At 32.7% G+C, this 27,338-nt stretch overlaps 1 protein-coding gene across 2 annotated transcripts in view; it reads left to right on the plus strand.

The window, feature by feature from the left end:
• LOC147074757 (uncharacterized) overlaps positions 1 to 26,481 on the plus strand; it is a 41,802-nt gene extending 15,321 nt beyond the window's left edge. Inside the window, exons 2-5 of one of the 2 annotated variants that reach the window (XM_085943168.1) lie at positions 21,875 to 22,059; positions 23,219 to 23,297; positions 25,212 to 25,433; positions 26,241 to 26,481. In XM_085943168.1, coding sequence (XP_085799294.1) covers positions 21,909 to 22,059; positions 23,219 to 23,297; positions 25,212 to 25,433; positions 26,241 to 26,268 — 480 coding nt within the window. In that variant the 5' untranslated portion in view covers positions 21,875 to 21,908 and the 3' untranslated portion in view covers positions 26,269 to 26,481. The remainder of the gene's footprint in view (positions 1 to 21,874; positions 22,060 to 23,218; positions 23,298 to 25,211; positions 25,434 to 26,240) is intronic. The other variant, XM_085943169.1, reaches the window with a different exon arrangement.
• The last annotated feature ends 857 nt before the right edge of the window (positions 26,482 to 27,338 follow it).

Below are 27,338 nucleotides of genomic sequence, written 5' to 3' on the forward strand. Positions count from 1 at the left end.
ACTTTTATTCATTCATTATATAAATACAATTTAAAAATCACAAAAGTAGAGTAAACGTATGTTGACACGGTTCACTTTGACACGCCCCCACGCCGGGCCCCCAGGCTAGAACCCTGTCAGCCCCCCCCTCCCTCGTGGGGGCCATGACTTACAACTATATGTGTTTGATAGCAGCTAGAAATTATCTTGTATTATGGCTCGTCTTAAAACCTCTTCATTGATAATGTGAATAGCTTAGGATATCTTCATGGTACGCCGGTACATCTCGAAAGCCTTCAGCTTTTTCACTGTCCGGTCCAGGCTTCAAGTCCGTAAACCAGTGCAGGTATGATGTAGTACCAATGACAAATAATGTCATTGTGTAGTACCTACCTATTCGTCCATCATTGAATATTCAGAGCTATATCTAGACCAGTGTTTCTTAACCTTGTTGGATGTACTGACCCCCACCAGTTTCATATGCGCATTCACCGAACCCTTCTTAATTGGAAAAATAAAATATGGTTTTTTTCAAAATCAAAACATAGGTAGGTACCTATATATATATATTACTGGTGCACAAAATGAACCGTGCATCAACATCACTGTGTTCAAAAAACAAAACCATTATGATTTTCACACAAAAACATAATAATGAATATTTACTGCAAATCAGTGTGACTTCTGCTGTTGCCTTTCAGAGACCCGTTCAGAAACGCGCGGCTTAACCTTGGCAAGTGCCACTCTCATGTCATTTTCGCAACAAAGTCTGTTCCTTTTCTTCGTTTTTATGTCCAGCATCCTCAAAAAGGATCGCTCGCAAAGATATGTTGTAACAAACGGTATGAAAATCTCCAGAGCTTTCTTAGCAATAACAGGGTACGTTACCATCTGTTGACACCAAAACGTTGAGAGCGTTGTTGTTCTGAAGAGTTGCTGTTGAACCTGACTCTGTTGAATTTCAATGATTTCATCGAGGTATTCATCATTGACATCTGTTGTCTCAACACTAACCGTGAACAGATAGGCCAAGCGATGTTGCGTGATCACCTGCAGCCAATGATGGCCTAGCGGGGCGTGTCATCACGAATCATATGAGTCGGGTGTGTGTCTTGACCTCCGCCGAACCCCTGAGACTGACTCACCGAACCCAGGTTAAGAACCACTGATCTAGACGATGCAGAAGAGGTGTTTGATTTCTTCAAAAGTGTTTCTTACCATCTTAAGCCAGCTCTCACATCTAAACTCGCCTCGTCTGCTGCACAGACATAAATCAAACCTTCTAGGAACGTCGTTCCGATGTTGCATATGAGGACCGCGCAAATATACCTAGTGACAGTCGCGCGTAACGTATAATATACAATATTTGGATGCGGCGACTGGCGAGCCAGTATGGGAATGACAAATTCATAGGTGTGCATATGCGTTCTGGCGTCTTCGAGTCGCAGCCCAAGATGCATGCGATTTGTTGCTAGCAGCATTAGATGTTTTTTTCAAACTAAAAAGTGGCATTCGACCAATGTGCGGAGCTGTATTTAACAACGTGTGTTTTGTGTATAACGAGACGTCAAATCAACGTATTCGACACGTTGCAGACGAGACGAGTTTTTATGTGCGAGCCGGCTAAATCTGGTCATAATCTCATGGTTTGCGCTAGTCTAACTCAATGTATATTTTAATTTATATATAATTAAATCGTTGACACTAGAACAGTGTTAACATCATTACATATATAATATGTACCATACATAGAAAGAGTCTTATACGTTATTTCTGTTATGACGCGCATGAAGTATCTTTAAGTTGGTAAACTCCACAAATATTAAGATCGCTTTTTTTTCGATCGAATTTTACATGATTGTTCAACTAAATAATGCCGAAGTGTAGTATATTATTATCGGCTGTGTATCTACTCATTGTTGTCTTCTTATGCGCCCTGTAAATTACCAAATAAATTTAATAGAGTAGTGTGAATTTCTTAGCAAATGAACTTGCAATCCAGTCATGTGTAGCCAACTTAATCAGTGGACCAATGGTTCTTTTTTTTATTGAATTTCATACATGTTAGCTCTATCTTTAATTAGTTAATACAATAGTCAGTGTTAACATCATCAAAAATATTATCATCATCAGCCTGAATCCATCCACTGCTGAATGAAGGCCTCTTCAAGCTGTTTTTAGGGGTATTTGAAAAGCACACCCAACCATTATAGCAGGTTTTGAAATTTACCCTGATTTTTGATCATACGTCATCATCATCATCAGCCTGAATCTATCCACTGCTGGATGAAGGCCTCTTCAAGTTGCTTCCACTTCTCTCGGTCCTGTGCGTTGCGTTGCCACGTACTTCCGCAGAATTTTATCATTCCATCGATCCAGCGGCCTCTAGGTCTACCTTGCGGACGTTTTGTACCTCTTGGATACCACTGGATGACTAAATTTGTCCAACGATTGTCTCTTCTTCGAGCTATGTGTCCAGCCCATCTGCATTTGAGGCTTTTAATGAACTCTATCACATCGCAAACCCTTGTCTGCTTCCTTATCCATTCATTCCTCTTTTTGTCCTTTCGCGTTATGCCCAGCATGCACCTCTCCATACCACGTTATGCTATTCTAAGTTTCTGGATCTCTATTTTACTTAGGGTCCATGTTTCACACGCATATGTGATTACGTGAAGCACACACTGGTTGAACACTTTGAGCTTTAAATGTATGGACATATTAATGATAACATAAAATAGTAATGTTTTTAATGACCATTGGATACTATAATTTATAATTTGTCTATAATATAATTGTATTATAATATAATTTGTCGAAAATGTAATGTGAAATAGAATTAACAACATGTTTATACCAGCTTACGTCTGATATGCAAATGTCAGTCAACAGAATTTTATTGTTTTGTGGCATTTTGAGAATTGAAAATATATTTTTCCAGCAGCTGACTTAATCGTTTGATTTTATTTTATTTATTCTCAGTTCCTTGTCGATAATATTGACCCATCGCGCACGAGAACACACGTGAAAAAACAAGATGGGCGAAACCACGTATGTGAAAACATACTGTCGAAATGAGATGTTTGCCGCCACGGGCAAATTGTTTAGTGGTTTTGGTCGCGATTTGAAAAACCAAATGGGAAATGTAAAAATAATATTATGCTTCCATTAATGAAACGGATGAAGTCCGTATGAGGAATATGAAACAGGAATTAAGAATACTTTTTTAAAAAAATATTTATTTTGACAGTAAAGTTCATCTCGCAGAGATATTTTCTTTTGTTTCAAAAAAGGTTTAAAGAATTTAAAATAATGCACGTTATTAGACGCGAAATGGTATTTGGATATATCACAACAAATAAATGAGGAAAATACATAATTTTGAAAACACCCACGAAAAAATATAATATTTTTTTTTTGAAAAAGAGTAAAACACCCGGCAGGAAGCGAACCTGCGTCTCTTGGTTATCGCGCCCTGCGTATTACCACTATGCTACGACTGCCATGCTTAATTGCGACAAATTTCAACTATTGGTCTTTTTATCGCGTTTTTGTATTCTAAATTAAAACATTTATTACTTTAATTAGTAACCGACGTCACGGATCACTCAAATATTCTCTGTTGTAACTTACTTAAACTTATTAATAATTTTAATTAACTATTTATTGCCGATTGTGTTACTTTTTTTTTAAAAGATTTTTTCTATTGGTTATATTTTCTCATGAGTGTTTTCAAAATTATGATTGTTCTATAATTAGAATGGTACCTACATTCTAAAAATCTTGTGAATTATTCGTTGAATAAAAGAAATAGTTAATTAAATAAATGAGGGTTTGGTAGCTTTTACCAGAATAATTATTTTACATCTTAAAAAAACACAACACAACGTAATGACTATTATTTTGTTTTCAATAAATAAGTCTAACAATATTTTTATTTCAACTTGAATCTGAAAAAAGTTAAAAGCATTTATTTAAATTCATTATTAATCTCATCATAGATAACAAATATATTAAAGAAAGCGGTGGTGGAGGTCATTTTTGAGATTCTTAAGTTGTGATCAAATTGAGGTGCATGTCGCCTACTATCACGTGACATCACATTAAGCTGCCCCTACGGGGAAAAAGTGTGTAATGTCGTTTTTCTTGGTGTTTAAAATGTTATCAGAATGGTGGTCCCATTCTGTGGCACATTTTGTGCCTTTAAACGAACGTTGTCAGTTGGCAAAATCTGCCGAAATCACCAGAACAACAATGAGGTCACATCACGTTGAACCGCAGTGCATCGACACCTGCATGACGTGTTGAACGTTTTTATCATATTCTAGATGTCTACACTTTTTCGAATCATGTCAAAATCACGTTTTTTGTTTTAGTAGTTGGCACTATGTATTTTCTATAAGAATGTTGTCTATCAATGGTCTGCAGGTTGGGTACTGTTCAAATTATCTGTGGATATAATATTACTAGTAATTTTAACGTACGCACACGTAGAAACTGTTAAAATTAATTGAAATTAGCATGAATAATAATTCAAAATACAAATACAGAGTTGGCACTGTCTATAATTGAATTTAGAGAGGTGGTGATCGTTCAAAATATTATGCAAAATGAAGAAACCATAGACTAAATTTGCAGAAAGAAACCATAGGCTACTATAAATGGAAATTATTTAAACCTATACCATAGGTAATAACTCATAACAAAGTATTTTTTAGGTTCAGGTAATTAAGTCCACAAATAAAAATAATATTCAAATCTCTATACCTATATATATATAATAGTTCTATTTTTTAGTGTTTATATTGTAAGTACAAAACATACTGTAGATTCAAATGAAACCTCATTCATATTAAAAAAAAACATTTCATAATAATAAATGACTAAAAGATGTAATGTAAACATTTTTGCAAGTATATTATTATTATGTAACTTTTAAAAACTTTCGCTAGGCTGATAATTCGCAATTCTGATGTATGAGTGAAAGTTTTCATGCAGAAGGCACTTTGCTAATTATTTTTTTTTTATTCGGAGCGCCGCATTCAAAAATATGTATCTCAGAAATTTTGGTTTTCGAAACGTCATGTTACTTACTTAGTGGAAAAATCGCCCATTGAGTTGTCGTGGGAAGCCACGTGGGTTTGTAGAAAATACATTGGACTTTATCTTTTAAGGTCATGCACTAAATCAGGGTTTCCCAAACTATGTTCCGCGGAACACCAGTGTTCCGTCGAACCTGAATAGGTGTTCCGCGACCATTTGGAAAGGTTTTATACCAAGGCCTGAACAAAAACGATGCGTAAGTGCGAGTGAGAAAGTATTCGGCACATTTATAATCTCTTCGACACGCGCTAGAGTAAGATAAAAGGTTTACAGATGTGTGAGATGATTTGCTGTGGTGTCGCCGCCAAATCTTAGTTTCTTGCATAGCTAAGCGTCGATAACTTGCGAGCGGGTGTTGCTAAAATTGATATTTTTTGTGGTAAACATAAAGATAGTGTTAAATATTTTTAGTTAATTAAGTAGAAAAGATGACTCTGTGTGTTTTATTAAAATGTGGTAGCCGTACTGATAAGCAAGGAGATGGTATTACGTTTCATAGGTAATTTGATACATGTTCGTGATAATTTATTTGTATATTATTATATATTTTAATATCAGTGACCTAGTGTTTCTTTAAAATAAATTTAATTATGGATATCTTTACCTAATGGTTGCATTTTGACCGCTTAAAAATACTATATGACGAAAAAAATAGAAAATTATATTTTAATTCTGAGCGTCTAGTGCGAGCACTTTCGGCGAGTACTAGCGAAATGGTATATGGTCTCAAACATTTGTGTACGAATGCGTTCGCTCGCCCACAACCCAAACGCACGGCACGCAGCTTCATTTAGCAATGCAATGGGTGGCGTCTAGATGTGTCTATAATCTAAGTTTTATACACTGCAACACATTTAAAGATCTTCTACTAAGTAGAAGTAAAATAAGTAAAACTGAAATAATTAAAGAATCTTCTTCATATTGAAAGGCGAATGATGATCAATCTCCACTGATGTTTATGGCCTCAAGTATCTAGGCCATGGCTCCCACAAGGGGGTGGGGGCTGACAGGCCTCTAGCCTGGGGGCCTGGGCTTACGGGGGGGGGGGGGCGTGAGAGATCAACCAGCCAAGTGATATAAACACACATCACAAACATGTATCAATGTTCGTGATAATTTATTTGTATATTATTATATATTTTAATATCAGTGACCTAGTGTTTCTTTAAAATAAATTTAATTATGGATATCTTTACCTAATGGTTGCATTTTGACCGCTTAAAAATACTATATGACGAAAAAAATAGAAAATTATATTTTAATTCTGAGCGTCTAGTGCGAGCACTTTCGGCGAGTACTAGCGAAATGGTATATGGTCTCAAACATTTGTGTACGAATGCGTTCGCTCGCCCACAACCCAAACGCACGGCACGCAGCTTCATTTAGCAATGCAATGGGTGGCGTCTAGATGTGTCTATAATCTAAGTTTTATACACTGCAACACATTTAAAGATCTTCTACTAAGTAGAAGTAAAATAAGTAAAACTGAAATAATTAAAGAATCTTCTTCATATTGAAAGGCGAATGATGATCAATCTCCACTGATGTTTATGGCCTCAAGTATCTAGGCCATGGCTCCCACAAGGGGGTGGGGGCTGACAGGCCTCTAGCCTGGGGGCCTGGGCTTACGGGGGGGGAGGGCGTGAGAGATCAACCAGCCAAGTGATATAAACACACATCACAAACATGCACTAATAGTAAAAAATGTCGCTTGCGGCGCTGTTTCACTTCAAGCACACTAACATTGTGTATATCAACATAAAAGTGGGTGAATTAAATAAACAAAAAATCGCTAAAAATGCTCTTAATTTTACGTCGAACACCATTTGGAATATGCAACTGTAGATCGTCACATTGCTTTTAATCTGAGCGATAAGTAGGGGGCCCGCCAAAGATCTTCCCAAAGAGGGCCCGCTTCGGGATGTGGGGGCCATGATCTAGGTACAGGCGGAGGACCATGTTTTCTCATACCGTGCGCATGAAAAAGATCGGGTATATTGTTTTTACCTGACCGGCTAAAACGACAGTTGCCAAAATTGACAGAACGGTTAGCCGCGCTGATAAATAACCTAAAAAGTGTTCCGTTAAAATTTTCGGGTTTGCGAAGTGTTCGAGTGCAGAAAAAGTTTGGGAAACCCTGTACTAAATGATACTCTTATAGATATGTCATATGGTTTCATATCCTGGACGAAAACACTAGAAAAATACCACCTAAAAAGGAGAATTCTCAGTTCTAATTAGATAATTTATTGATTGGTGGAGGTAGGCTGTTAAGATTCGACACAAATAGTGCACACTAAAGTTTATCAGTCATGCGTATTTGTTTTCATTGAACTAAGATTACAATAAGCATACAATGTTGGTTAGTTTTTAAAAATCCATTAAACCCTGCGTAAACCATGCATTAATAGATAATAGTGAAAATGCATTTATCTATAAAATATCTAAAATTATACCATTCAATCATACAAATTTTTGGATATTTTATAAATAGAAAAATATTTTTTATTTAGTATGGTTTGGGATATCCACGGCGTAATGAATTTAAAAATAACCAACACCATTTTTGTAATATGTACTAATAATCCAACTAAAACAAATAAGTATAACTGAAAAAGTGTTGCACTATTTTTAGCAGATCGTCAATAACATACCAAACCTATTATGGTTTGGCTTAGGCAGAGTTTAATGGATTTTTAAACACTAACCACAGTGTCTGCTCATTGTAGTCTTAGTTCAATGAAAACAAATACGTATGGCTGAGAAAGTTTGGTGTGTACTATTTCGGTGGGATCTATTATGGTTTGGCTTAGGCAGGGTTTAATGGATTTTTAAATACTAACCACAGTGTCTGCTCATCGTAGTCTTAGTTCAATGAAAACAAATACGTATGGCTGATAAAGTTTAGTGTGCACTATTTCTGTGGGATCTTAACTGCCTACCTCCACCCTTCGCCACTGATAGACGTCAAGTGCTCAGAAAGAGGAAGAGGTCTGATTTATAATATGTTGATTTTTGATGAAAATGACACCAATACTTGGTAGTATAAAATATTTCTTCATAGTATTGTATTCATATACGTAAATCTATATTTTTTTCAACGAATTAGTTTTTTAATGAACGGAGGGAGGGTTAAATTCTGTTGTCATTTAGACAGGGGTGTTAAAGATTTTGTGGCGATTGGGGAGGGGGAATCAAAAATTCATTTGTGTACAAACCCGTTATGTAGGTACTAAACACATTTAATTTTATGTGCTTTGGAATAAAACACCTTAGTTACACCTTAGCGATATAATATGTCACCAAATACATACAAAATGCACAAATTATACATACTAGTATGTAAATTGTAGGCACTATGAACGTATGTCAAAATAAATTATGAATTCTTTGACGAGAAAGTAGTCAGAATTAAATTATGTCCATAAGTATGGAAGAGTGCTTTGGCAGATCGACTTTTTAACAAATATTCAAGAGGTACACCTTCCCTACCTGTGCGCAGATGTTAAAATGTACTTCTGTCAAAATCTTGGCTGAATTCATTGGCGTTCCGTAGATTTTTCACAGTGGGGTAAGAAAAGTCGTAATATCATATATTTTATAATAAAACATACAAATTGTTTTTAATATGCATTAGATGTGAATGTTAAAATTCTTCTGTCTTTCTTTTTATAGACTTCTATTATAAAAATTGGTTTGGGGTATATTTGCTTTTAGTTTCCCTCGCGACATTAAAATGCAACCAAATTGGGAGGATACATTCAATAATATCAGCGGATTTATTTTTTTTCTAATTTTAATGGTGCACACTGGGCATTAACTGAATAAATCGGATTTTTTGCGGGTTTATCAGTATTATAAAGTAAGTGTTATTTTACGGTATCGATAAAATTGATAATTGAAATTTCAGAAAACAATAGATTATAAAGTTATCTAAAAAAAACTATATAATGATTGCAAGAATTGAGTACTAGAACCCTCTTTCGTTAAAATATTTGACTCCGTATATCTCTAGTATTATTTAATATACAGCTATCAAACTTAGCAACCATGTTGGGTTTATCAAACAATAATATCACTCAAAATTTAAAAGTTTCATGTTGGGCATTAGCTGTTCCAATCGATATTCTATTGTAACATTATTACATGTCTTAAAAATAACATAATTACAAGATAAGAATAACTTTTTATATACCACGTTTTTAAATTTTCTGTTGAATCATATAAACTTGACAATTCTATGTATTAATAATTTAGGACAAATAAGGCAATTGTCAACAAATCATTTTTTTTGCTATTTTGCAACAAACAAATATAGAATACTGAAATGTCATTTTGATTTCCATAGTAACGCACGTATATATTAATAATTTAGTTGCTAGGACCCCAGTCCCCTAGCAACCAATAATAGTGGATTGGATTACGGATTTCTTCCGAAATAACTTTTCATACAAAACAGAATTAACTGAAAATGAATTCAATTCTACTTGAAGAATGCATTGGCATTGTGCTCTGATATATTCTAAAAGTTTCAAATGTCGAACTAGTCGGGAAGTTAGTTAAAAATCGATTGCAAGATTTGTACTGGATAAACAACCAAAGAACCAACAAGAATACGAGCTAAGAAAAACGTGGTAATAAAATGCCATATGCCTATCTGTAGATAACCATTTAAATTATAATGTAACTGATTCACACAGATGAAAAAAACTGAGACATCTAATTATTATTTTTTTGTCCCTTTTAGATAATGTAGCGTCCTTTACCGCCACCCTTTTCCCAGGGTATGCCAGAAGAGGCCATACAAAGTTTCACCTTTGTCACGTGTGCTAGCCATGCATCATTCATTTTTTTTTTATATATTCTATCCAAAAAGTCCACCGTACGCGCCGATCACTCTGTCATGCCAGCCGTGGCAAACCATTTCGGTTATTGCAAGTCGAGTTGACAATATTTTCCGCCATTCGTTGCCATCGATTTCAATATCTCGCGAACCTCTGTTAACCGCGTACGATTCAAATCGAATCACGTGAGATGGGGTTAACTTCGAAATATGTTATTATTCGGATACTTATGAATATGTCAAAGGGTGGGAGCTAAGGGAGGTATCTTTTATATTTTTGGAAATCCTAAATTGAAGCCATAATAACAAAATCTAATATCATAGTTATCATAATATCATTAGCGATCGGCTTTTGTATTTTAAATCAAAGTAGGTATTACTTTAATTATTAACCGACGTCACGGATCACTCCAAGATTTTTTTGCTGTAACTGAATTGAACTTGTTAATAATTTTTAATTACTTAACTATTTTTGTTATTCAACGAATAATTCAAAAAATACAAAAGCCGATCGCCATTAGTAGCTCAATTTGGAAAGCACTTCAGTGAGTATTAAAAGCAATTAGTTAAAATTTGTCACAATAAGCATGGCTCCTTTAGCATAGTGATTATAATAATTGAATACGTGTATTAAATAAGGCTCTAAGTACCAAAAAGTAGTATTGCCTGTAGTTACAAAATACCGAGTCATTGCAGTAAAATTTCATGAAGCAGACCTTTTAAAAATGTAGTTTTACAGTGTGAAGCAATCACGGCAGCTTCTATAATTTTAGGTATAAAGAACTCGCAAGTATCAACACACCATCGTCAGCTATTTTATATTGAATGCCGTTGACCACTGCAGGGCTACTTACACCATTATAAATAAAACACGCCAACAGACTTACAACGTCGACAGGTTTAATTATTTTGCTGTATTTTTTTGACTTGCTTGAGGCACTTAGACTATAGTTGAAGTTATTGGCGTTGGTATGTAGAACATTTTTCTATAAAAATGTCAGTTTTTATGTGTTTGGTACTTAGCGCCTTAATTAATACACGTATTCAATGTGCATGGATGCAATACCCGAGAGATGCATGTTCGATTCCTTGCGACTTTTTTCAAAAAGATTTTTTCTATTGGCTATAATATATTTTTTCGTATAGTGTTTTCAAAATTATGTATGTTTTTAGATAATGTTTTAATCACTTAAAATACCTTAAATGTAGTTTTTCATGAAAATTGCATATTTCATTATTTTATAGTCAGATTTCCCTAATATACATATAGTAAATAACATTGATTTACTATATAGATAGGATATACTTTCATTAGTCGACTTATTGGTATTAAATGCTATCTAGCCCATGGGGCGTTGACTGATTAGTATGGAGTGGTTTTCAGGCAATGGGATTTTATATTGCTATGATGTAAGTCAGCACAAATTGAAGGTGGGAAAAATACGATTTTCATTTGTAAGAACGCCTCTATGAGTGCATAAAAATAATCGAAACTCATAAGTAGCACTGCACTCTGTGTTTATCTTTAGTAAACGTACACTATACATAATTTTGAAAACACTCATGAGAAAATGAACTATCAAAAATTATGTATGTTCAATAATTAGAATGCTACATTCTTAAAATCTTGTGAATTATTCGTTGAATAAAAGAAATAGTTAATTAAAATTATTAGCAAGTTTAAGTAAGTTATAACAGAAAATATTGGAGTGATCCATGACGTCGGGTTAGTAATAAAAATAATAAATACTTTAATTTAGTACACAAAAACCGATCGCGTACCGTAACTCAATTTGGAGAGCGCTTATGAGCAGGTATTAACTCATTTAGTGCTAACACCGCGACTGGCGCGTTTGGAGTACTTGGCCATTAGATATAATTAACGTGTTATTTAAAAGGTCAAAAGTGATTGTGTTGAAAAGGCCAATAGTTAAAATTTGTCGCAATTAAGCATGGCAGTCGTAGCATAGTGGTATTGCACAGGACGCGAAACCCAAGAGACGCAGGTTCGATTCCTTCCGGATGTCTTAATTTTTTTTTTTAAAGATTTTTTCTATTGGCTATATTTTCTCATGAGTGTTTTCAAAATTATGTATGTTAAATAATTAGAATGGTACATTCGTTGAATAAAAGAAATGGTTAATTAAACTTACACTTAATATCGTAGTTGTATTCGTTGAGTTCCATCATTTAGTTTTTTTTTTATTATTCTCCCCTTTCATTTAAATATCGAAATAACGAAATAAATAAAGCTTTATTCCGAACAACAGAAATTAAAAGCATTCTAGACTGCGATGTCATTTTGTTTCTAATAGATTTTATATCATTGCCTACGTTATCAACCCATCTAAACAGCATACTAATTTGAGGCAATTTACAATTAACGGTTCGTTGCTTCCAACTGTAACCGCCCTGTGCATTTTCCATGCAACAAATCTGTCTGCTGGAAACGGGAAAGGTATTTCCTGACGGCATTTTTACTTCCGATTTGACACTCCAGCACACCAGCAATTGAAGAGTATGCCGGATAATTCTTTGTCAACTTATTCTTACATCAAAATATTTACAAAGAAACCTTACCAGTAACTACAAAATTGTACCTATTTCACATTCACTTTGAAAATACAAATTATACATAGAAAACACTACATTTAAAATATAATAATATTAATAATACCATCGATCAAAAGTACTTGATGGAATTTGAATTTAAATTCTAATGGATTTCAATTTTGTACTATTCCATTGGAGACGTTTTTTGCGACCCGGGTTTTGCCTTTCGGCATCTTCAGGCGCTGTGTACACTCTCCAACACTTTAACTATACATAAGTTGTTTTTTTTTTATTGTCGACCCTTGACATGATAGGTAGGTAATGGAGTTTTTACCTACTTTATTGTATTGATCTATTATATAAGCTAGACCTAAGAGTGTTCGTTGTCAGTGTATGTTTGCCTTTGGTGCCTGAAAACACCGAAAGGCGAAAGCCGGGTCGCAAAAAACGACTCAAATGGAATAGTACAAAACTTAAATCCATTAGAATTTAAAATATAATTGTTGACTTTTAACTTATCATAAAATGTCTTTAGTTCTAACCATTATCATCATCAGCCGAGGTTGATCCACTGTTGGATGAAGGCCTCCCCTAATCTCCGTCAATATTCTCTGTCCTTCGCCGCCACGTACATCCACCGAAATTTATTAGTTCGTCTAGAAATAGGATTTTAGTGCACTCAACGAGCAAGATATCCAGCCCGTTGCCATCCACTTAGCGACATCACGTACTCGTGACTGCTTCCTTATCGATTGTTTTTTTGCGATCTATTTGTGTTATACCCAACATGCACTTTTCCATGCTACTCGTAATTTTTGATTTCTCTCACATTAAGAATATATGTTTCACACGCATACGTGAGTGTTGGTAGCACATAGTAGTTGGACACTAAAGGTCACTTTTGGAAATACTATCCAGATGTTCAAAACCACTCCATACCAGTTTGGTTCTGAGAACAATCTCGTTATACACAACACCATCAATTGACATTTGTTGTCCAAAATAGTCGTACTTGTTGAACTTTTAGATTTGAGTGCCATTGATTAGGATAGATTTTGGTCCAGTAAATCCATTTATCATTACTTTTATCTTCGAGACATTTATCTTTAGACCTACTTTACGGTTTTAATTAGCAAGCTCCTGCACCCTGTTCTGAATCTCTTCTGGGTCCTTTGCAAAGACAACGATGCCGTCTGCAAAGGGCAGGTGACTAAAGTATGTGATGTTTATTTCGTATTACTTATAATATATCAGTAGCGAAGAGTGAAGTTAGGCTGTTAAGATCCGCCATAAATAGTGCATTTTTTAGTACACTTTGTTAGTCACACGTATTTGTTTTTATTGGACTACAATTTCCAGATGGTATTGGTTAGTTTTTTTAAAAATCAATTAAACCCTGCCTAAACCAAACCATAATAGTTTTGGTATATTTTGAGCGATACGACGAAATCGTGCACACTTTTGCTTTCATACTAATCAGTTTTCGTTGGATTAATAATACATGTTATTACACATATTGTTGGTTCATTTTTTTTAAACCATTATTCCCTGCCTCAACCAAACTATAATATATAAAAATATTATTCTATCTATAAAATATTCAATGTTATGTATGATTGAATTGCATCATTTTAGATACTTTATAGATAGTTTTCTTAGGGTTTTATTAAATTTAAAAACTAACCAACACCATTTGAAAATTGTAGTCTTATTTCATTGAAAACAAATACGCATGACTTGCACCATTTATGGCGGAACTTAACAGCCTACCTCTACCCTTCACAACTGATATATATATATATATATATATATATATATACAATCATTTGATGAGCTGGGTTCCAATTGAAAATTTAACCAAACTGAATACATTGATTTCAAAGATATAATTGTTCAGTTGAAAATTCTATATACCCACCACACTATGTCTACGATATATGGATTTATATTTTGATATTTATTTTTTACCACGTTTTTATTAGCTCGTATTCTTGTTTGTCCAGTACTAATTTTTTCTTGTTTGTCCAAGATTTGTATTGGACGATTGAAGATTTTTATCTAACTTCCCGACTAGCTAGACATATGAAACATAGAATATATCATAACACGACGACAATGCATTCTTTTAATACTATTAGCAATTTTTAAGCAGATTTGAATTAATTTTCAGTTAATTCTGTTTTGTATGGAAAGTTATTATTGTTGGTTGCTAAGGGGGTCCTAGCAACTAAATTATTAATATATACGTGCGTTACTATGGAAATCAATATGAAATGTCAAAATGACATTTTAGTATTCTATATTATTTATTCAGTATTTCTATGAAATACAAAAAAAGTATTTATTAATACATAGAATTGTCAGGTTTATATGATTCAACAGAAAATTTTAAAACGTGGTATATAAAAAGTTCTTTTTATCTCGTAAGTATTTATACCTATATCTACTGCTTCCGTTATTAATTTAAGAATGTATCAGTTTCAATCTGCCAAAAAGACATTGTCATTATATCGTTATTTGAATATATTTTCAATTCAGTATAAATACCGTTAACGTGGGATATCTGATCATCTATTACTGTAAAAATATTTTCTGATATCTGGCATGACTTTTTAAATAATGATAAGCTTTGTGTCAAAAATATCAAGGGCGAACTCATCGAAATAGATTTTAATTATTTTCACATCAATACCGATACATTGACACGCTCTCGCGATTGAATTTTTCTTTTATTTCTATCGCGTAGGGCAAAACAATAAAACAAGAGTACATAAGTCTGCTGACGTGATCATAGAACTCGACGACAATATAGACTCCCTTGGGTCCGGAACGAGGACGCGTTTATTTATTCCTAATTCAAAAAATGTGCGAGACACTTTGATGGCAACATTTTATTGTCTATTAATTCGAAATATTTATAACTTTTTAATTTTGTTAAAGGCTAATAAAAAAATTTTTAAATGGACGCTGGAGAATTATTTATTTATATATTTTATTTGATTTAGTATACTTAACCCAAAGATGTAAAAACCTCCTTTTATAGAAATAGAACTTTAATGTATAAAACTCAAGCAAAAAAGGACCAATGTTCACTGATTAAGTTAGCTACAGATAACTTTGCATTGCAAGTTTATTGATCTACACACTATTGTTATATTTATTTATCAAGGCGAATATAAGACAATATGTCTCGATGAGTAGATAAGTAGCCAATAATATTATACTTCAGCATCATTTTTTTAACCATGTCCGATCGTAATAAGAGAGGTATGTATTAACAGATTTTTGTTTTTTACGAGAAATGGATGTTAGCCACTTGCCCAACCTATTAGGTCCATACTCTGACTCAAACACAAATCGAAAAACAATATTGTATTTTCCAGACCCAGGATTCGAACCTGGGACCCTTACGTTATATTATCATCATCATCATCAGGGCCGCGACAACCCGGTGTGGGTCTTGGCCTCCTCCAACAGCTCCCTCCACCTGTCCCTATCTAGTGTGGCCGCTTTCCAATTCGGCACCCCTAGAACACGGCAGTCACTGGCAGCTCCATCCAACCAGCGAAACTTTGGCCTGCCTCTTCTTCTACGCCCCCATTGGATTGCCGGACATCACTATCTTTGCCGGTTCATTGTCATTCATACGGTGCACATGACCTAGCCATCGCAGTCTCCCAATCTTCAATTTTCAATTTTAATTTATTTTACATATTGTGGACATTACAAATTATAAGTTTAAGACGTTCACAACATGACATTTAGAAACAAATAAATATTATTAAAAAAGTATTATGTAATATTGTAATTATGCAATATTAAGTTATTCTATAGTATAAATGTGTAAATACAAAAAATATGAAGTATATAGGTACAAGGAAGTACACCGGATGAGTTAAGCAGACCCTATTCTAAGAATTTATAAAATAACGTCCACCTATACTCATGCTCACGTAGATGGAATATATCAACATCCGAAGCAATTTGGTTGAACAGAGTTATTGCTCTACCAATTGGCATCACCAATGGCAGGTTAGTTCTGCTCCTCGGGAGAACAAACAACTGATGCTCCCGATTTCTAAGATAGTTATCAGGGACACACAAGTCAATATTACCAAGAATGGCAGAGTTCTCATTCACACCACGTATTAGTCGAAAAAAATACGATTAATCTTAATTGATTGAACTGCGCTGCAATCTTCGTTTAGCTCAGCATTATATCTTCTCCTCCAATTGGTGCCGTCCCTGATCGGTCCATATATACGGCGGAGAATTTTTCTTTCAAAAATGTTCAGGGTTCGTTCATTTTGCAGGGTTAATGTTCAGATTTCCGATGCGGTGAGCGAAGTGTCTTGCAAAGAGTGCTTTTAGTTTAGCGAGATAGTATGCGGGACTTAAAATGTCGTTATATGCCGACGCTTAAGTCGCTCTGCCATCGTGAGCATCATTATTTAGTTGAAAAATCACAATGCACATAAAAAATGGCCAGCATTGCGTACCTATGTAAGAATAATCGGAATGGCAATTGAGCGATCTTAATATTTGTGGAGTTTACTAACTTAACCATGCTTCACGTGTTTGCTAAATAATTTCAAATGTCAGAAATAACGTATAAGGTTCCTTCTATTTATGGATAGTCAATATTATTGGTTTAACCTATGTTAAAATTAATATATGCATCTCTCTTTTGGGCGCGCCTGAATCTATTTATTGCTATACCTAATAACTACGAAAATACCAAAAATATAGCAAATCATGCTAATTCATAATTATTGTTTCATAAATATTCATATTGTGTAGGTAATTCTGTATTTTAAAAGTTAATTTAAGATATTACGGCTTACGAAGTTATGGCAGAGAAGGGATTTAAAGATTTGACACGTCGTCTCCAAAGTACTTTCTTAATAAGACTATTTAAATGAGTACCAGAAACATATTATTAAGACAATAATATTATTATTATTTATGTGGCAACTTTACAACTTGGAATAATATTGTGTAATAAGTCTTTGTGTCTAAGCTGTAGCGTAGTTTGTTTTGTGGGATTAACATGTTTTAAACTAGAAATCGAAACTTTGCACGGATTTCAAAGTTGTGTTTCAACCCTTATAATATTTTGTTGACGTGTCAGTGGTCAATATAGGATGTTCAAATGAGGCATCTGTTGAACAACCGAAAAAAAACAACAGTGCATACTTGACCACCATTATTTTGTCAAAAAACAATAATTCATTAAACAAAGCTATTTTTTGAAACATACTTACATAATTTTGAAAATATCACAACCAATAGAAAAAATCTTTTTGAAAACAGTAAAAATCGAACCTGCATCTCTCGGGTATCGCGCCCACGCACATATACCACTATGCTAAAGGAGCCATACTTAATTTCGACAAATTTTAAGTAATGGCTTTTAATATTTATTTATTTTATTTATTAAGGAAACAAACAGTTAAGTACATATTGATTAAAAAATTTTGAAATATAGTAGTGAAAAGTTATTGCAACCAGCAAAGTTTCCATGTATACATTATAATATAGTTAAGCCTAACGAGATAGAGAGTAAGAATAACATAAATATAAAGAATTATATAAGAAAATTACATGAGAAAAATGAGGAAGAATAATGAATAGTTAAATTATATACAAAAAAGTAACATAAAAAATATAAATATCTATTTATACAAAATTGTGGAGATAGCGCGTTTAAATGAAACTGGTGAATTATTAAAAGGATCAACGGTGGAGAAATACATATTATAATTTAAACAAGAGCGCCGAATAAAAGACTGTTGTGCATAATTAGAACCGCTACGACTAATATGTCTGATGATGATGATGATTCACTGAAGCACTTTTCAAATTGAGTTACTATTGGCGATTGGATTTTGTATTTTAAATCAAAGTAGGTATTGCTTTAATAATTTAATAATTACTAACCGTCAACCGACGTCATGGATCACTCCAAGAGATTTTTTTTAAATATTTTTTTTTTATTCAACGAATAATTAACAAGATTTAAGAATGTAATATACTTAATTTATGTCATAATTTGGAATCGCATCAGAATTATAGGTATCAATTAGAAAATATGACGCCGGACACGACTAATTGAAATTGCATTCATCGGAATCTGGTCAATGTGTTGATATATAATCTATAACAAATAGTCATGCAACTGAAGCACTTAAAAAATATCGACTGTGATTTAAATCAAAGTACAAATATAGACACAGCGTCAAGATTTCTTTATATTTTAGTCTTTAGCCAAGAAAACACTCTTTATACTAAGTTTTTTTTAAACCATATTGGCTCCAAAGGTTATATTAGCATATTTTTACGAGGAGTGATTTACCTTCCCAATCCATTGGGTTCTTATTGTAGTACAACAAACACGTACCTATTGAAAATATACTTGGCAACAATTGTGAGTGGAGTATTTTTATAAACCATAATTTATTATTTTTTAATTAAAAACTATTAGGTAAAAAAATCGTAATACTAATATGAGCTTGATAAATATCGAATTAAAACGAAACACTATTTTGTTTTTATTATGTGTGTATACACAAAGCTTTCTTTAGCTATTAATTTTTTAAACAAAACATTTTACATAAAATAACGTGTTTTAAACAATACTGTATCTTTTCTAACCATACGTTACTTCGGCGCTACAGAGTGTCGCAAAAAAGAGAAACAAAATAATAATTAACACGGGTTTCTAAAGTTTAATCGAGCTCAAAGGGAAGTCTGTTCTTTATGCTTTCGGGAGAATCGATTTAACATAGCCTCGTTTGATGACAGGGTCCTGTGAACAATAGTAAAAATATACCTTTCAAAAGATACTTTTTACATGTTAATATTATTTATTTAATTGAAAAAAAGACTTGTTAAAAAGTCATTTAATTGCTTTTTGAGGTACGTGTTTTTCAATGTCTTACCAAAGTAAAATAAATATTAGTTTTAAATTCGTTTTTAAATGGCTATCCTTCGTGTATTTAAATAATTGTATTATACTTTAAGTTTAATACTGATTATATTGATATTAATTGACTTTTACAAACTTCAGAATTTCATTTAATTTATTGAGTTTTTCGCCAATTATTACAAATTGTATTCAAACGGATAAAGGGTACAAAACATGACATGTTACCAACGAACACAAACATAAGGGAAGTGTGTTACCCTCTGAGTGTGGCTGTAGGTATTAAGTGTGGAGAAATATTCGATAAACTTAAACTTGGTATAAAAGAATATTATGTTATTTTCAATAATTACTAATATGTATAATAGATAACATACATTAATATTCATCACGTAAACGAAACGTGCACATCAATATTGGTAATAATTCAGGATATTCAGCGGATCTTATATTTCTTGCATTTTATTGGCTGACCGTCATTAAATAATAAACCAAAACATGTATCAAATTCTTGGTATAAGGCGACTGGTTTTTGCATTTTTTTTATATTTTGTTATTTTTACATTTATAATGAAGACTTATTTTAAATTTAAGACAATAAGATTGTTATAATTATAATAAATTTTAATCATTTTAATTCTGAATTTGTCAACGATTTCTGAGTATACGAGAAACAGGCGAAAAACCCGTGGACAGTTTCAATACTGATACAATTTTTTTTTGTGGATTTAAGTTTTGTACTATTTCATTTAAGTTGTTTCTTGCCACCCGGGTTTCGCCTTTTGGCATCTTCAATATGTGCACTCATCAATGGTAAGTGCACACTGACAACAAATTCTCGTTCATATAATAAATTCATACAATAAAGGTAGATATAAACCTTATTAAATAACTTAGTAAAGGATCAAGTATAAAAAAAATAATTAAATAAAAACAAATGAATGAAAAGCGTTTGTAAAAACCCGTACCTAATACCTAATAGATAAATCTACTAACTCACTAATAATACACTCAATAAGCGCATAGTCGTCATTAACTGCATTCATTGTTAGTGTGTATTTACTATTGGTGAGTGCGCATAGTGCCTGAAAATGCCGAAAAGCGAAACCTGGGTCGCAAAAACGACTCAAATGGAATTGTACAAAACTTAAATACATTAGAATTGTCCTCGGTCAATAGTATTAATATTAGCATATATGTATTATTTATTACACATAATTTATTGAATACAAGTGAAGTTAATATAAATAAGTGAACATAGTTGTTACATTTATATCAAGACAGTCAAATACAAAATACACATATAATATTATAATAGAATAAAAAGCATTTGTGAAACTATTTGATTTTCGAATGTATAGCTTTTTATTTAAATTATTCCAGTCGTATTTGTGATAATGCATACGGCGTAGACCGTAGCCCCTGATGTCTACGGTATGGCGTAGAGGCCTCTACGCAAGGAACAATTTAACTTAATTTCAACCTACACGATTCAGCATTGGGAAGGAAAAATATGGTTAAATGACAACGATAAAATAAAGATCTGTCCTTTACAATAAAATTATGAATGGTCACCGTATTTATAAGTGAAAATCAGTTTACATGCTGTTATCGCCGAAACATATTACTAATATATAATTGTATCATATGATCGTAATCGTAATAGTAATCATATATCACAGTGGCGAAGGGTGGAGGTAGGAAGTTAAGATCCCCCATAAATAGTACACACTTAACTTTGTCAGTTATAGGTATTTGTTTTCATTGAACTCTACAATTTATTGATGGTGTTGGTTAGTTTTTAAAACTCAATTAAACCCGGCGAAAACCAAGACATAATAGACAATAGTCAAAAAATACTCATCTATCTATAAAATATCTAAAATTATGCCATTAAATCATATATAATTTTGGTTATTTTATAATAATAATATTTTTTTTTGTCAGGGGATAATTTATTTAAAGAACATGCATAATATGTATTCCTAACTCAACGAAAACAAATAAGCATGAATGAAAATGTGTGTACAATTCTGTCGGATTCCCCAAAGTATACCAAAACTATTATGGTTTGGTTTAAGCAGCATTTAATTGATTTTTAAAAACTTAAACATAAATTGTAATCTTAGTTCATTGAAACAAATACGTATGACTAACAAAATTTAATGTGCACTATTTTATGTCAGATCTTGACAGCCTACTTCCACACTTCGCCACTGGCACTACATTATCAATTCATTCAATTAAGACTGACTGAAATTTATATTTTTCTGAAAGCTCAGCGCACATAGGTACTTTAAATATGACTGCGATATGTAGTCATATTTAAAGTCTGTCTATAGATTGCGACTTTAGGCTTAAACTTTCTACAAGAAAATGTAAATTATTATTGTTTGTAGTGTTGCCACTGTAATAATAAATCGATATTATAGTTCAAGTTGTTACATTTTTTTGTTTTCATATTGTTTTAGGTATAGAAATCCCACACGTATACAAACATCAGAGATGTCTTCCGGAAGTGTCCAGTTTTCCGCCAAAATGCTGTCACTGAGAAGCGCGCGAACCATCGCCAAGTTCATGCTGGTCTGCCTCATCATATCGTCAATTTTCTTGACGTTCACCACGGCACAGGAATACGCAGAAGATAAACGAGACGGTAAGAAACCGTATGATATATATAATATATATTATATATTATATTATCTCTAATTTTTCTATTTCACGTAAAAATGTCTTAAATACGTCATTAAGAATCATTGTAATTAAGTCTGCATGAAAATGGCTGTGTAAAACTTAGTATACGTAGGCATAAATTACAAATATCTGTTTACTAATATATTTATAATCTGGACCAAGATGTAGGATAACCCTAGTTTTGAACTGCCTTATAATTCTTATATTATGTAAAATTATTGGATTGTTTTGATAGTATGTATGTATATAATAATATATTGATTACTTTTTTTATTCAACGAATAATTCACAAGATTTAAAAATGTAACATTCTAATTATTGAACATAGATAATTTTGAAAACGCTTCTGAGAAAATATATTATAACCAATAGAAAAGATCTTTTTGAACATCCTGCAGAAATCGAACCTGCATCTTTCGGGTATCGCGCCCACACACATTGACCACAATGCTAAAGGAGTCATACTTAATTAAGACAAATTTTCACTAATGTCTTTTTAATACTCACTGAAGCCTTTTCAAATTGCTACTAACTGTTTGGCGATCGGCTTTTGTATTTTAAATTAAACTAGGTATTACTTTAATTACTAACCGACGTCACGGATCACTCCAAATTTGTCACAATTAAGTATGACTCCTTTAGCATTGTGGTCAATGTGCGTGGGCGCGATACCCGAGAGATGCAGGTTCGATTCTTGCAGGGTGAATTATTTCTTCAAAAAGATTTTTTCTATTGGTTATAATAAATATTTTATCAGAAGTGCTTTCAAAATTATGTATATTATATAATATATATTTACATAATATAAGAGGAAAGGTAGTTTACAACTTGGGTTATCCTACAACAATTTCACTAAAACCAAAAACACTGCCTTTTTAGTTAGCATGGAAGTATATAATACGAGTATTATAAGAGGTTTTTTTCAAAATATTATGTATGTTCAAATTATTAAGGAAGTATAATTTTGAGGCAATAAAACACAAACTGTGTATTTTCGGCATTCTTAAATATTCAGTCTTGGATAAAAAAATACATAATCAAATCATTAATAATTAAGCAGTAACTACCTAATAAAGAGCTTCCAAGCGCATGGCTTGATTTAAATTTATTATTTTTTACAGGTAATTCCAGGCCGTTCTATATGGGATCTAGATATGGGAGGTCAGGCACAAAAGCTACGGTCAAAGTCTCTGGAAGAGGGTAAGTTTGATTGCTGTTAAAAAAACTATACATCACCACGTAAGCCATAACAACGGGGTACGTACAATACAGGCTGCATAAGAATTACTTATTTAGGGGCTACATTTAGAGGGTACGTTTCAGTTACAAGACATAATATGGTAAATTTGGATTGTTTATTTCAAATGCAATATGCCAAATGCCCTATGTTTGAATATGCGTCCGCAGTTTTTGACGCACGGGAATGTCTCAGGAGCGGATACCCAAAACTGATATCACCACGTACTTAAGTGTGCTTTATAGAGACTTTCTAATAAAAATCCCCATGGGAGATCTATATAAATCCCGATGTTTATATATATCACATAATAAGAGAGATATAGATTAAATTAAACTCTCAATAATTTGATTGTGTCACGAGCTGTATGGCATGTTGCACCATCTTGTTGGAACCGCATATTGTCGTCCTGATATGCCTGAAAAAATCAGTAATCATGTTTCTGTAGCGTTCTCCATTGACAGTAACTGCATTGCCCTTTGCGTTTTCAAAAAATTACACCTCCAGACCATAAACTATACCAAACTGTTATTTTTTTTTTGGATATACATGTCTTAATGGGTGTAAATCGCATGTGGGTTTTCATTCCAAATGCGACAATTGTGCTTATTTACGAGGCCATTTGATCAACAATGAGCTTCATCGCTGGAGACGATTTTTTCATGAAATAATGGGAATGTTTCAAGTTGTTCTAAAGCCCAAAGAGCAAAATTTCAACGTACTAAATGGTCATTCGATTTAAACTCTTGCGTTAACTGTATTTTATACCCCTCCAAATGCAAATCTTTATGAAGAATATTCCATGTAGTGCCATGAGAAAGTCTAAGTTTTCGAGAACGACGTGTAATTGATTGTTCTGGATTTTTACACACACTTTGATTCACAACATCGATATTTTAAGCAGTACGTTTACGTTTTTGACACGTTGGATTTTTAATATCACAAACATTATCATTGAACTCGAATTTTCCAATTAAATTACGAATAGTAAGCTCTGTAGGTCAATTGTTTTGACTATAAATTTCACGTGATGCCCCAAACGTAGCTCGAATAGATTTGTATACCCTGTACAACTGTATATCTTTCCTTGATGATTTGCCAAATAATACTGAACAGAAATGTCAATTTTAGTGGGAATCAGATAAAAATGGCTGCTATGACGTTTTTAAAATCTATAGATCCACCAGTATAAGTTGTCCGCTGAGTGAGCGCGCCACATCCTAACATTTGACATATCATTCAATACTTCTTATACTTTGATGATGTTAGTTCTAAATTCGAACAGATTTATGATGATAAATCTATAATTTAAGAACCCTATATTATAATAATATACTTATATAAAAAAAACATAAATACATATTTCTACTTTTCTGTTTTATTAAATTATTTAGCGATGTTTTAAATATGACTAATATCACAGAACAGATAATAAATATAATTCCGATAGGCGATATTCAATACACTACATTTTGAGGCAGGGTTTTGATTGCGCGAGTGTCCTACGAAAATGAAACACACATTATGTACGTGCAATAGTGTGTGTAATACACCAATATTAAATTAGCGTCAATGCATAAACCGAGAGCAGTTATCAGTATTCGGACATATGACGTATTCTTGACATGTGTTTAAGTTTATCCCTGATTCTTCTTTACTCAAGATCGGTTACCTGCTACTCTTTACCCGTTAGGTATTTTATTTCTGAGTTCCCTGACTACTATGTATTTGTCAAATACATATTACGTACTCTTCTTTAGTTATAAGGTTGGGAACCTCTGCTGAGTGTAGATCATACCCATTATAAAAATACACATTTTATTTATTATTTTTTATGATTTATATTGATTATTTCCATCCCCATTGTCAATACACAGCTTCTATATGGGCAGATACGGTAAGCGCACCCTACCACAGCTGTCTCCCTTCGACTCGGCCGAGTCGAGGCTGGCCGGCATGCCGACCGAACTACTGGGCCGAGCTACTGGAAACTCGGGGGACTACACTTTCGGAGAGGCGATGGGTCACACGGCCAGCATGATCACGCCTATGAGGTGCAGTTTCTTCGGATATGGAAATCTTTACAAGTGTGTTGCCAGGTAGATAAAACCTTTTTTCAGTTTTTCATCATCAACGTTTCAGTCGTCCCGCCGGATGTCGTATTTTATTTCTAAAAAAGATTTTTCTAGTGGGTATCTTGTGTTTTTAAATTATGCATATATTATAAATTATTAAATATTGATAATAAAAGTTATATAGTGACACTAATTATATGAAAATAAATACACTGATCTTTAAAGCTCAGTCATTCGAGGGCGATTTTTTTCATGTTCACCAAAACTTTAATAAAACATTGAAATATTTATTCATATCTTATTCGGACCAGTTAATTACTATTTAATTACCACATTTAAATAACACGCTAATTGTATCTAATGGCGACACGGCAGCCGTATGAGAAATAGGTAATTTCGTGGAAATTAAAATTATATTCAGTGAAATTAACAATAACTAGCCCAATTAAAAATTGCTTTACCAACATCGCAAATAAATCCTTAAAGCGCCTGTAGCATGAAAATACTGGCACCAATGGTGTGTTTTTTTTTTTAATTATCGCGATAATAACTGTATACACGTAAAATACTGACTATCTCGCCAATCGCCACTACTGCGCATGCGCACCTCCATTCGAGTGCCAATTATTGCGTGAAAATTCAGAAGCTTCTGAATTTTTTGGATCCATACATGCAATCTTGCAACTTGCACGATAATACTTTTTTACTCGTTCATTTTATTGTTATGGCCGTGATAATACATACTGTCAGCAATAAATCCATGCTCGTGTAAACGGGCTATTACGAGTATGTTGTGAATGAATATTATTAATAAAAATTTTGTTTTTACAGTGATGGAAGCCTCCCTCCTTCTATTTAAGTTGAATAACAACACGAAGACACTTGCAGCGAAATTGGAAAAAACAAGCAATCAACTGAACACACAATTTTAAAATTGTTATATTTAATATTTTTTTATTATACACATTATAATATTATGATTGTCATACACATATAAAAGGTCATTTTATTTCTAACATATTTAATAAATTTATAAATTGATATAACGTTACCCAACTTAATTGTTATTTTACTACTTATTGTTGATATCATTGATATATTTTAAAATTTGTTTACAGGTCATCAAGAATATTTTTTACACGAGATAAAACAAAGATTTATTTTAAAATTCTATATTTTTGCCGTTCTTTTGGATTTGGTTATTTTATTAATACATTGTCTTTAAATTGTTTAAAGGTGTTAATATTTTGAATAGACAATTTAATTATCTAAAGAACGTAAATGACATTCAATTAAACAATTACCCAGAGAGAATAACTTTTAATTGAATATAAACTTGAACTCGAAATTGACTTCAAAACATTTTGCAATAGACAAAATTCAGTTGGAAAAAACGTCTTTATCTTGAAAAATGTTTCTGGTACATTTGTATTCTTTTTTCAAATTTTAATCCCTGAAATATAATAAAACTAAAATTATATATTGTTACGTAAGCAAATGAAACACTACAATATTCTTCAAGTGTTGCAATATAAAAAATGTAAAAAAAATGTTTATTTTTGCTTGTTAAAAAAACAAATAGTCGACGGGGTGAAATTTTTATGGCTGGAAAATTTCTAACTCGTTTGGTATTTGTGTTTAAAATTGTGCACACTGTAAAAATATTAAAATAAGTATATTTATACTTTTTAATTATATTGAAATAAAAATGAGTATTATATGAGAATGAGTACCTACATATTTATAAATACTATATTGTGACGCGTAACAGAATTTTTAAATTAATTTTGTATTGGCAGTGTATGTATTAATTGGTTTATATATTATCATAAATATATCGTTTAATAAAAACATGGTGTATATTGAAAAAACTACGCTATTTCGATAAACTTTTTTTGTAATAAAACTGTAATTAATAACCATTCTCTT

This window comes from Rhyacophila brunnea, unplaced genomic scaffold (genome assembly GCF_057557595.1).
Source record: "Rhyacophila brunnea isolate RB1 unplaced genomic scaffold, BYU_Rbru_1.0 scaffold_15, whole genome shotgun sequence".
NCBI classification, from domain to species: Eukaryota; Metazoa; Arthropoda; class Insecta; order Trichoptera; family Rhyacophilidae; genus Rhyacophila; species Rhyacophila brunnea.